Source organism: Leuciscus leuciscus, assembly GCF_965113295.1.
Source record: "Leuciscus leuciscus genome assembly, chromosome: 8".
NCBI lineage: Eukaryota > Metazoa > Chordata > Actinopteri > Cypriniformes > Leuciscidae > Leuciscus > Leuciscus leuciscus.
The window spans coordinates 18,626,159-18,638,580 of NC_138732.1; the positions used below are offsets into that span (position 1 = coordinate 18,626,159).

General features: G+C 36.2%; 1 protein-coding gene across 1 annotated transcript; it reads right to left on the reverse strand.

Moving 5' to 3' along the window:
- Positions 1 to 10,108: 10,108 nt before the first annotated feature.
- Positions 10,109 to 12,385, reverse strand: foxi3b (forkhead box I3b). The gene is made up of 2 exons (XM_082177979.1): positions 11,518 to 12,385; positions 10,109 to 11,254 (listed from the first exon to the last, which is right to left on the reverse strand). Exons 1-2 carry the CDS (start codon positions 12,110 to 12,112, stop codon positions 10,689 to 10,691), a joined length of 1,161 nt encoding a protein of 386 aa, XP_082034105.1. The 5' UTR covers positions 12,113 to 12,385; the 3' UTR covers positions 10,109 to 10,688.
- Positions 12,386 to 12,422: the final 37 nt, after the last annotated feature.

Consider the following 12,422-nt stretch of genomic DNA (forward strand, 5'->3'; position numbering starts at 1 on the left):
AGACTCGTCCTTAAGGGATTTTTAGGATATTTCTTATATTAAAACCTGTCAGATCATCAGCCGCATGACATCATTTTCTGACCTCATTAAATAAATTAAAATTCTATTATATATTTTTTTTTGATCTGCAGTATTTCGAAGGAAAAAAACGAACAAAATATGATATTCTAGACTAGAGGTTAGGATAATCCGCTTACATCCACTGGAATTGTGTAAGAACAGACATGGCTGTGGGAGGGTGAGCTGTTAGTATTTAGATGTCCATTTCAGTTGTGGACCTGACTCTTTTCTTTCCTTTCATTGCAGTTGACACACATCCTGAATAAATAAACAATAAACTGAAATCGATGTCACTCAACCACATGGTGACACAAGAGCTGAACTGGCCAATCAGGATCCTCAGAGAAGCTGATGAGGAGACGTCCCCATATCCACATTCAATGAGGAGAGGTAAGTGGGATTTTGCATCAGTGTAAACAAACAATCCCTCCCCTTATTTATTATGTGCACTGAAACCCCAGAGGTTTTTCTCCATTATCCTTTCCTTCTCTTTACTCTTTATTTCTGCTGGCATGTGCCTAAAATGATATAGTAAAAACCAAATCAATTCAGGCATAATATGCAATCACACCCCATAAGAACCTTTAAACCTTTAAAACACTTCAGACATAGAGAAAACAGATAGCTAAAGGACGTGTTGAAAGTGTCAATCAGAGTTCCTTTGCAATGGCCAAAGAAAAGGAATTTGTCTACAGAGAGAATGAAATGAATAAAACGTCAGTAAATAGAGAAGGGCTGTTGGATTTCGGCACCAGTGTGCTGGTGGTAGTGTGTGATATTAAAACAGCTGCATAGTATGGTGCAGCAGAACTTGGGCACACTTGACACATTCATTAGCGATGCCTGTATACGTCTCATTTATTTTTCTCTCTCGTGAACAATGTAATTGGCCGACATAATGCAAAGCTTTAATTTTAGAACATGCAAATGAACTGGATTTGCTTTCTGCTATTAGCAATATGAATATTAAAATATGAAATTATATACTGTATATAATTTATTTATTTATTTATTTATTTATTTTTAATAGCCTATATTTCTATACATAATGGGCTTCCTTTGATTTTCCTCTCAATGGTTTAATAAATTACTTATCAATAACTTACTTATCCACCGAATAATGTACACATAATTATTATTATTTATTTATTTACAGTGCAACCACCTGCATACAAATACGCCCTTTCTCCCCCTTGCTTTTCCCCTCGCTATCAAGCACACCAGCTTCATTTACATGTTTATGCCCTGTACACATCTGTATTCTCCACATACTAGCTGTTTCCTATCCCTTAAACAGTACGCTACAAGCCAGGCCACTGGAGTATGAGACAGTAGCCTGGCAACCACAAGTCAAGGTTAAAAGAACATATACTGGTCCATTTTGTTGACAGTTTAATCTACTATTTTCTCCCTAGTGAAATACTGCAGTTCCCTGGGTCTCTCCCTTGCTGTATTTCACTCCTTTTAAATCCTTTCTAGTTCTAATGGCATATGTTGCATTAACCATGACTAATGCTTCTGCAAAACTCCATAGCCCTATAATGATTGTAGCATGGTCTTGTTAGGACCCCTAGTTGTTGGTTTAGCTATGGTTTTGGATGGTAAAATGGATTAAACTCTCGGAATTTGCAACCTTTTCTTGTAAAAAGCCAATGACAATTACATTTTGAATATCTCTTTTGTTCTCATTAATCATTCTCAACCTACTGATGCATTTTTTTGCTTATTAACAATTTATTGATTTTTATTAATTTATCTGTTTGCTTAGCTACTGTACAATAAATTAAGGATTTGTGATTAAATAAAGTAGTCATATAAATAATACACAATTAAGTGACGTGCATGAAAATAAAAATGTTCCAGGCACATTGCATGCCTAATGTAAATCAGTGAGTGTAAATGAAGGAAGAGGGCTCAGAGACAGCCCAACAGCATTAATCTATTTGACATCTCCAGTGTCTTTCCATTTATTTCCATAGGAAAGTCCTCTCCAGCCCCATCACTGTGGAGGCATGTTGGTGTATGCTGATGAATGCTGTATGTGGTGGCCACATCTTACCTTAGGCTAAGTAAGTGCACTAGAGTGAGGAAACCAGCCTGATGAGCATGCATCAGTGCATACATGCTTCTGGACTCATGACATTGTTAGATCATTTAAAGGTCACATGTATGGGTGAAGACATAACATGTAAGAAGGTGTCTTATAATAGGTGTAAAATTATATTTCCATCAATATGTTCTACTTTTTTTTTGTGCTTTTTTAAAAACATTTTATGTAGGAAATGCAAGAAATGCTTTGTATTTTCCCATTTGAATTTGCACAAAATACTTTGCTAAATAGTAAATCAGTATTGATAACAGATCTGTTTCTAAAATGTGGCCGGCTTATTAAGTTTATCTCTCTTGGTCAGTAAGTTAGACTTTCTCCTGATGGCTTGATAGGTTCATTTAATTGAATTTCATGCAAAGTGAGTTAAATCCCAGAGCAACAAATACATTTTATGGTCGAGGGAATCATAATCATGTACTTTTTTTCCCCAGAGAATGTTGATAAAACAACAAAATAATCTGTTCATTCTGTGCTTTCTTAAGCGTTTTGAGTTTTTCATGTGCTTGTCGGAACCAAGTGCTCCGAAATTGCCCCAATACCCTTACATAGTGCACTATTTGAAGGAACAGGCATTTATAGTGGTGTCTGAAACCAAAGCAGACGTTATTGCGTGCACTTATTCAATCCTATAATGCACCTCAGTAGTGTACACGCTAGGCTACCCATACACTGTAAGTGTATAGGTATATAGGGGTGATTTCAAATTCAGCCAAGGTTTAGCATGGTTCAGTTAGACCAAGTTGGTAAATATCATGACTACACCATTTTGGGAGCAAAAAGCATTTATTTCCATTGACAGAAATGTAATAGTATCCTCTTGGAATGAGCAACCATGAGTAAAGTCGGCAAAAAGCAGATTGCGTACTTCCTTCCAAGAGTCACACATTTGCTATGCTAACAGGAATGCTAACAGATTGCTTTCCCCAGGTAGGCCTACTATATATCCGATTAGTCTGAACAGAGTGCTTGGTATCAGTTCCCTTTTTGTTGAAGTAAACAGGTAGTTTCCTCTCAGGCATCTAACAACATGACAAAGCGAATGAGAATTTAGCTGACCCATCTTGTTGATGCACCATTTATTTGAATATTTACAGTGACAAGATGATGTCAGGAAACACTTATAATCCTAGATAAGGCAAGTCTGTTTTACCATGATGCTAAACATTATTTTGATGGACCCGCCCTCTTCTGAGCAATTACTGAATTACACAGGCACTGCACTCTTTTAACCACTAGGGGGAGCAAATGACATACACCAAGGATGTCACAATGGCTTTGCTGCGCGTCATTCAAACCAGATTAAGCTACTAACCATGCAATGATCAGAACGAAAGATTAGATGAATATCAGGGTTTGAAGATCCAACATCAACCATAAGCCTGACTCTCAAGGATGTGGTGAGGGATCTGTGGGACATTATATTTGCTTATGAAACATCTCAATTGTTAGCTGTTGAAACTAATAAACAGACATGATGTTTGAAACCAGCAGCCAGCAGAGTCGGGGCCAAATGCCTCTTAACACTCATGGAGTTTTGTTTTTGTCATGTTGACATGTCAAATATTTTAGGGGGAAATAACACAGAACAGTTCATTACACTAAAGTGTTTGTTGTCTCTCAACACTATTTTCACTAAATATTCTATATAAGCCCTGGTACATGTCAGTTCATTTAGAGCGCTGTGCTTCCCAGATATAGGCCTATGAATGCTTTCCTGTGGGGATGGAATTTGACTTTGGACTGTTGATATGGAATAATTGGTGTCTTCTGTTCTGTTTTCCTCTTGATGAACGTCTTGTTGGATTCACTAAATGGATCATGGTTTCTTCTGTCATTAATTGGATATTTTTTCCCCCTTAAGGACCAATAAGAAAGAGAAACTGAACCTTTTCCTGGCATGTGTGCTATACATTTTTTTTTTCTTATTTCCTGATTTAGTCAGTGTTCAGATGATATGGATTGCTTGTCTTTCTTAAAATTATTGTCTAAATTCATGGAACAAAGATTACATTTTTATCAAAGTAGTTGAACTGAATCAAACATGAACAGTTCAAAATTAATTTTGAAATGATATCAATTATAGTATAATATTCTTTTAATTACATTATATAAGTGTTTTCTCTTCGTTATATTAAATGTTTCCAAATTTAGTACAGTCTGTTAAAAAAAAATGAATACAATATTTCTTCTTTAAAAAAAAAAACCTTTTGTATGTTCCATCCTTTAGATGCTGTACAATTGTAAATGTGTTTTACCTAAGATGTGTGTGAGAGAGAGAGAGAGAGAGAGAGAGAGAGAGAGAGAGAGAGCAAATAAAGGAATGAGTAAGTCATTGTCATTCAAACTTAATCGGGTCAGAAAAACGTTAACATGACTTTGTAGAAGGTTAGCTATGTGTATGTGCGCCAATAATTCAAGGACAGGCTTTTTATCCTGTGTCTCCTTAGCATGCGTCTGAAGTGTGTTCCAGTATTTACACACAACAATGACCTGGAACTGGATGGTCTTTCTCCTGCCTGATTCAGTGAATCAGAGCTTCATCTCTTTGCCTGACATCTTCATGCTGAGTTTACTAAACATCACTAATCAGTCAAAATGTTTAGCTAATAACAGTGCAGCACGTGCTTGCTGTTTTGGTTTTGACGTTGTAGTAGTTGGAAGGAGGGTGCATTGCCCTTTAGGGGGGTTATTATCATCCAATGCACCGTGTCCCTCATTTTAAATATAATGAATTGACACCGAAAAACCAACAGCCTTAAAGCTCGAAGCTTATCAGTTATTTCATCACCTTTTAACAGTTCAATTTCAGTTCACCGGCCCCTTCCCCCAAAACACGTCATAGTCCTGATGGATTTGTTCATGTCTGTTTAGAGTTTACCCTATCAACACTACACAGAACCACCTGGAATGCACCCGACTTAATGTCACCCTTGACATAACCCTCTCCCACTCTAACACTGAACTGAAATGCTATGAATTTTCCCCCCAAAACAGACTATTTTTGGTTGTTCTAAGGATTCTTCAGCTTTTCTATTATGGCTTTAAGAATGAATAAGCATATTTAAAAATAATGATTGGGTTAAATCCTTGGGCTAAGAGAGATAACCCTTACAAAACAGTACAATGGCTGTACCATGGTAAAGTGATGGTAACAGATGGTAAAACTGTGGTACTTTAGTTTAGCATTGAATGATTACCACAGGGGTCTTCAACCCTTTCAAGCCGTTGATGTAAAGAGAGACAGAGCAGGGATCCCCGTTTCATATTTTATAAAACGCTAGAGTTACATTTAAGATATTAATGTATTGTCCAAAAGTTTGAGGGTGGTAAGATTTTTTTTTAAAGTTTTTTGAAAGAAGTCTCCCATTTATTTAATAAAAAATACAGTAAAAACTGCAGTATTGTGAAATATTATTACAATTTAAAATAACTTTATTCCTGTGATGGCAAAGCAGAATTTTCAGCATCATTACTCCAGTCTTCAGAGTCACGATCCTTCAGAAATCATTCACTATGCTGATTTGATGCTCATAATATTTTTGTAGAAACTGATAACATTTTCCTCCCATGATTTTTTAATGAATAGAAAGTTCAAATTAAGTATTTATTTGAAATTGAAATATTTTGTAACATTATAAATGTCTTTACTGTCACTTTTGATCAATTTAATGCTTCTTTGCTGAATAAAAGTATAAATTTCTTAAAAAAATTATTACTGACCCCAAAGTTTTGAATGGTAGGCTACTGTTATGATTTATTAAAAGCCATTAAATCCATCATTATTGACAGTATCATACTTGTATAAAACATTTACATTTTTCAATACATTTACATGTGGGAGGGACAAGCTTCTTATCTTTAGCTATGGTTGAAGTTATATACTTAATGTTGTATTTTCGTCACACATATTTACAGTGTTTTTTTTTTTTTTACAAAAATTAGTTTGAGATCAAACAATAAATGGTGGCCCCCTTGCAGTAACTCTGTGGAGCCCCTAGTTGCAGACCCCCTTGATAACCATTAATGTCCCATTGTATTCATAATACTTGTCCAAAACACATGGCATTGATAATTGATAGAACTGTTGTGTTTCTTTTTTATAAATATTAATCTAAGGGTTTATTGTTTTATTATTATTATTTGCATAATATATAAAAAATAGAAATGTCAGGACCAAGCCTTTTTTTTTGTTTTGTTTTTTGTTTGTTTTCCTGGAAGTCAGTAATGGCTTCAGTACTGACTGTTATTGGCTGGTAATATGTCATAAAATCCAGCAGCAGTGTCTTGAACACATTGTTTTGGTAGATTCCGTTTGAGAGACAGGTGTGTGCCACATAACAGGCAGCAGGTGTAACAGAAGATTTATAGATTTTAATCACATTATACTGTTGAGAAATAACTCTGCCCAAAGGCTACAGGAAATAGTGTGGTTAGTGAATGGATATTGAGAGTCTAAATATCCAATAATAAAATAAGTCTAAAACAATTGTACATTTGTGATAATAAGTGATTTAACACCTTTAACACATCGCCCCTCACAGAAGCTCACAAAATGTACCTGTGAAACAGTTTGACGTCTTTGTAAACTGACTTTAACAATTCGTTTTTTGTTTTGTTAATTTTGGAATCATCTTTTTATGTATAGCTACACACAGACACACACAGACACACACACACACACACACACACACACACATAGTACTGTGCAAAAGTCTTAGGCATGTTAATATTCACTGCAATCTCCCCTGTTGGCTTGTTCATCGCGTGACATATGTCTCTGTTCTTTTTTCATTTGAAACCATTTTCCACTTTTATTTAGCAATAGCAACTTTATTTATATAGCACAATTAAAACAAAGCGTTGACCAATGTGCTTTACAAGGTCACACAATATAAACAAGCATCACAAGCAACACATAATGAAATTGTCACTGATTAAAAGCTATTGAAAACAGATTAACTAAAACAGCTGACTGTAAAATCAGGGAGGATGAGAGCTTTAAATATTATAATTTATATAAATATAAAGTATAACAGATATATCACAGGTTCTTATGATGGGACAGACATTTTTGATTTGTGAATCGCTTTGCGTCTGCTAAATTCATAAATGTAAATGTAGACCGCTGCATCCTCAGAAGAGATTTTCATGTAAAGGCCTAAACAGTTTAATAGAGAGAATATAATTCTACAGATTCATTTCATTTACATTTTAAGGTGTATTTCAATTCCCATGGAGAGGTCAGTGCTTGTAAATTAGTGTCTGTGGAAAAAAATTCTCAGAATGCCCTTATAGGCAAGCCAAAAAGAAAGCACAGTGCATTTCCACTGTCAAAATAAGCAGTTGGTAATTTGCATCATTACAGTTCAGTGAGAGGGTGTAGAGTTTTCAACCAAAAGCCAACTTTCCTTAAATTTGCTTTATTGTCAGGTTTTGTTCGACTGAGTGTTCCTTCTGTTTCTTTTGGCACATTTGAAGCAGACGGTACAAAGTAGAACAAGTTCTTCTTCCCTACTTTCACCTGCCACAGCTGGTTTTAGTCTGGTACTCAACTGGCATGGAAATATATACGACATGACGAGAAATACTTGCACTGATGCAAAAAACAGTGGTAAAATCAGCAAAGATGTAAGTCATATACAACGATACCATCAGCAGAATACTTTTCTGTCATTATAACTTTCATCTGCGGTTCCCATTCGTGCGTACAATGTTTGTCTTTCACTTTTTTCCTAGAAACATTTAAAGTTCACAGGCCAACAGGATGTTGTTCATCTCACAGATAAATCCAATTGTGCAAATATTTGTTTGATGTGCTAAATAATGGTATGTGTTTTGCATGTTACATTAACTAAAGAATGGCCTTAGTAATAAATCCTCAGATTTCATACTATATCAATTTCTCCATCTGAAGAGGTAATCCCTTTAGGCATGAATTTGCTTGAGGGCTCATTCTCTGTGTTTAAGCCTCTGCTCACACGCATTCGAAGAAGGAAAATGTTGAAATCCAGATTTGATTAATTCCTAAAAAAGTAATTCCGTGATCTCCTTGGGTGTGTTGTGAGCTGTTATGCAAAACAGTTGTTAAATTATCTGAGTTGAGGTATTTCGTGGTAAATTTGTACCTGCTTAAAGGTACCCTCAAGTCAGGTAAAGACTGTCAGAAAATGAATTCATTTCTGTCAAGATAGCTGATTTACTGATACGACAAGTCTGTTGGTGACCTTAGCAACGTGGTGAAAGTTGCTAAACAAAGTCCTCCATCATGTAGATATTTAATGATTTTTTTTTCTTGACAGTACAAAAACACACTCTAGAAATTGCTCCGGGCCATAGACGGTACAAACAGAATCAAGCCTTAGAAACTGTTTTCTGAATTAATTTTGTCTGAACCAAAGGTTTAAATTTTTATGGTTTCTATCTTCTTTATTCTAGTGTCATGTCTTCGTATTTTTCAGCTTAAGCATGCATTTTAAGCATTCATATAAATACAGTTTTTGGACACATAATAAACAATAAGATACATCAATTATATTAAACCCTATAGGTTGTAAAATTAGGCCTAAATACTGTATTTTCTTTGCTTAATTTCATTTGCTTGTTTGTTTTTTGTTGTATTTTTATTCATATATCTGTGGCACACACATATTTATTTACATATTTAATGTAATAATAGAGAAAGGTTATTTAGGTTGTAATAGAGTTGTGAAATACCAAAATACATGTTCATAATTCTTAGTACCATGATCGATACCATGGCAAAAACTATTGGAATACACTACCTTTAAAGTCGGCATGAAATGGAAGTCTTTTCTTTTGTGACGTACATCCAGTGCTGGGTAGATTACTTACAAATACTTACTTTATGTAACTTTTTTATTTCATTATTTATTAATTAAGTAATTATTAATTCTAATATAATACATCAAAACATGTAGCCTTTCAACATTTCTCAATTAAATAAAAATATTTTTTTTGTATTACTATAGTGGTTATCACTATGTCAGTGTCAATCATCACACTTTCAGGAGTTTTAGTGGATTCATTTCCGTGTAGAATGCAGTTGTCACTACCAAAACTTGGCAGTGTGTACTTGAATGTTGGGTTTTTTAGCAACTTGAAAAAAAAAACTTTTATTCAAATAGTAAAAGGGATACATACAGAAGGAAGAGCGCTCCCCTGATAATCACTTAAGCTGTCGCTCATTTTATTTAAACACAAGTTCACTGAGTTTTTCATTCTTCAAATCACGTTATAATACAGACCTAAGCTCAGTAACCTCAGGTATTAATCACCTTTATGTTAAAGTTGACAACCAAAAAGTATCCAAATATTTTTTTATTTTAAGTTTAAACAGTATATCAATTGTTTTATCATTTCAAGTTTCAGTATTTTGTTTGTTGAGAGGTTACCTTTTTTTATGACAAAATAAATGTCTAAAGGCATTTGAAGTCACTATATATATATATATATCTATCAAAATATTGAGCTGTCCATTTGTGTCCGTCTCCACATTAATGGAACAGGAATCATATAGCAGGACGTGATGGAATCTGTTAACCATCAGTCACTGTCTGACTATAAAATTTTCTGTTAACTAAACAAAAAGATCAAGCTCTCATCTCGAGCAATTAGTGCTGTCTTACAACTTATTATCTCCCATGTCATCATCACAAATTTTAAGTAAAATTGAAGCACTGCCAAAAACTGTGGGATCAGCAGTAGCCAACATAGTACAAAGTGAAAGTCTCTAGAGGGAGGAGTGACAGTTAAGAGTGACCTGGTGAAACAAGTTCTAGTTTTTTCAAGGTCATCTTTTTTTCCATGGACACTAAATCCGAGTCAAAGTTTCCTTTTAATAAAATTATAAATTGATAAATTTATTATCAACTGAATAATATCCTAGTCAATTTTATTTTAAATATTTTTTTTTTATTAAAAAAGAATCAATATACACCCTTAGCGACCTCATAGTAAAATAAAATAAAATAATAAAAATAAAATATACTCGAACATTCACTCATACCCAACTTTACAATAAACAAAACACATTGTCAAGTTAAAATACAAAGACTGACAGTATCATGTTACAATACCAGCATGCAGCAGAGAAAATCTGCTTCACCATATGTATTTTAACTGGAGTTTCTCTGGCCACAAAAGACGTGATTCATCAGTTCGCTTTCATTACAGGCGCTTGAATTCGGTTTCAGTAATATGAGTTAAGAAAGAATTAGGTGCGTAGAATGGCTTGATGTCAGCAGCTGACCTCAGGTCGGAGCTGCTGATAACAGGGGCCTTTGCTAGAGTCAGCCTGTCATATCTCATGCTGACTAGGCCATTCCTGTGGGAATTCATTCGTATCTTGTGCCCACAGAACTCAGAGGAGTTTGGTTAGGCCATAGCAGTGTATAGTTTCAGGAAAACAACAGTGTTTTTTTATTTTTTTTGCCCCCAGAGTCTATAGCATGAATTGATCATTCAGCTTTTCTGTTCTCGGTGTCACCCGCTTCCCCTCCTATACCTCTGTGCCCTCCCGGGGGTAAAGAATACCCGTCGAGCTCAAACCAGGGTAGAAATGCCCATTAAACTGACTAAGAGTTGGCCCATTGTAACCTAAATTGGAGTGGGAAGGTGATGGGGAAATGGATGGCGGTGGGGGCAGAGGTGATGCCCACTCAGACACCGTAGAGCTGGGCGAGTAGGTGCTAAAGCCTGCGGGTTGCGAGGCTCTTTGTGCTCCGTCCACTGGCAGACTGAGCGTAAAGGGACGACTCAGGGGATCTCCTTCCATGTCGAGAGAGCCAGCCGAGACCCCAGACATCTCAGTCAGGAAGTTGCTCAAGCATGGCGACGGACCCGTGGATGTGGGTGAAGGGCCCTTTTCAGGCGAAGTGGAAATGTCAACGGCTTGATTTTTCGGGCTGCCCCTGCCATTACTGTCTCCTGACTCAGAGCTCAGATTCTCTCCAGAACTGCTCTTCTCTGGGATACAGTCAGACTTTCTCTTCCTCTTGCGTCTGAAGTTGCCATTGTCAAACATTTTTTCACAGTTCGGATCTAAGGTCCAGTAATTGCCCTTACCTTTAAAATGAGAGATACATTTCACATTAAATACAGTTTAAAAATATATATTTTTGTATTATTATTATTATTATTATTATTAATAATAATCATTATTTTTATATTTTTAATATTTCTATCAATAATATTTAAATGATAAACAATAATTTGTAATGTTTACATAGTTAATAATATTGTGTGTGTATATATATATATATATATATATATATATATACTACTGTATTTATGTAATAAATAATAATCAAAGAGCTGCAAAAACTCACCTGGATCATCTTCATCTCGTGGAACCTTTTTGAAACAGTCGTTCAGAGAGAGGTTGTGACGAATAGAGTTCTGCCATCCCGCTTTGCTCTTGTTGTAAAAAGGGAAGTTATCTGCAACATACTGATAAATCTGACTTAGAGTGAGGCGGCGTTCCGGTGCACCATGAATGGCCATCGCAATAAGAGCAGAGTATGAATAAGGTGGCCTGACCAGCTTCATAAGATCCTCTTGAGAGGGCATGGAGAACCAGCTCAGATCACCAGCAGGAACACCTGGGCCCCCAGGTCCCAAATAGGGCCTTTGCATGCCGTAGTGCTGGGGAACAAAAGACGGTCCTGCAGGGCCAGGCGTTCCACCCAGATAAGGAGCGCTGTTCATTCCTGGGCTGTTGAACCACAGGTAGGGGTTAGGCGATGAGGCAGCATAGTCTCCGAGTTCATACGAGGTAGGGTTCGCTCGCTGTGGACTCGGCAGTGATGGAGGGGGATAGTAGCTGTCGCTGTACATACTCAATTCTGGAGGTTCCTGTCCCAAGCTAGGGAACTGAGGCCCACATCTCGTCGGAGACTGACCTTGAGATTCATAGGATGTCATTGCTCGGTGATCCTGATGTTGCTCCACTTGGGATTAAAAATAAGTCTTTTTTTCCTTCTCTCTCTCTCTCTGATGACCTGTTATTCTTTTTTTTTACCTTATGGTCTTTGAATATTTTCAGGAGCTCTAGCGCTGTTCTGCTTGTGTCCTCTCTCAAAGCTACTGTGCTTTCTTCTGCAGTATCAACATTGTCACTTGTTGCACCTGTTTTATGCATATATAGCACCTCCTCAGCCCCACCTTATTGAAAGCTTCCACGTGTTTGGGCTCTTCCATGACCACCCACCCTTCCACTCCTCTTCACCTGAAG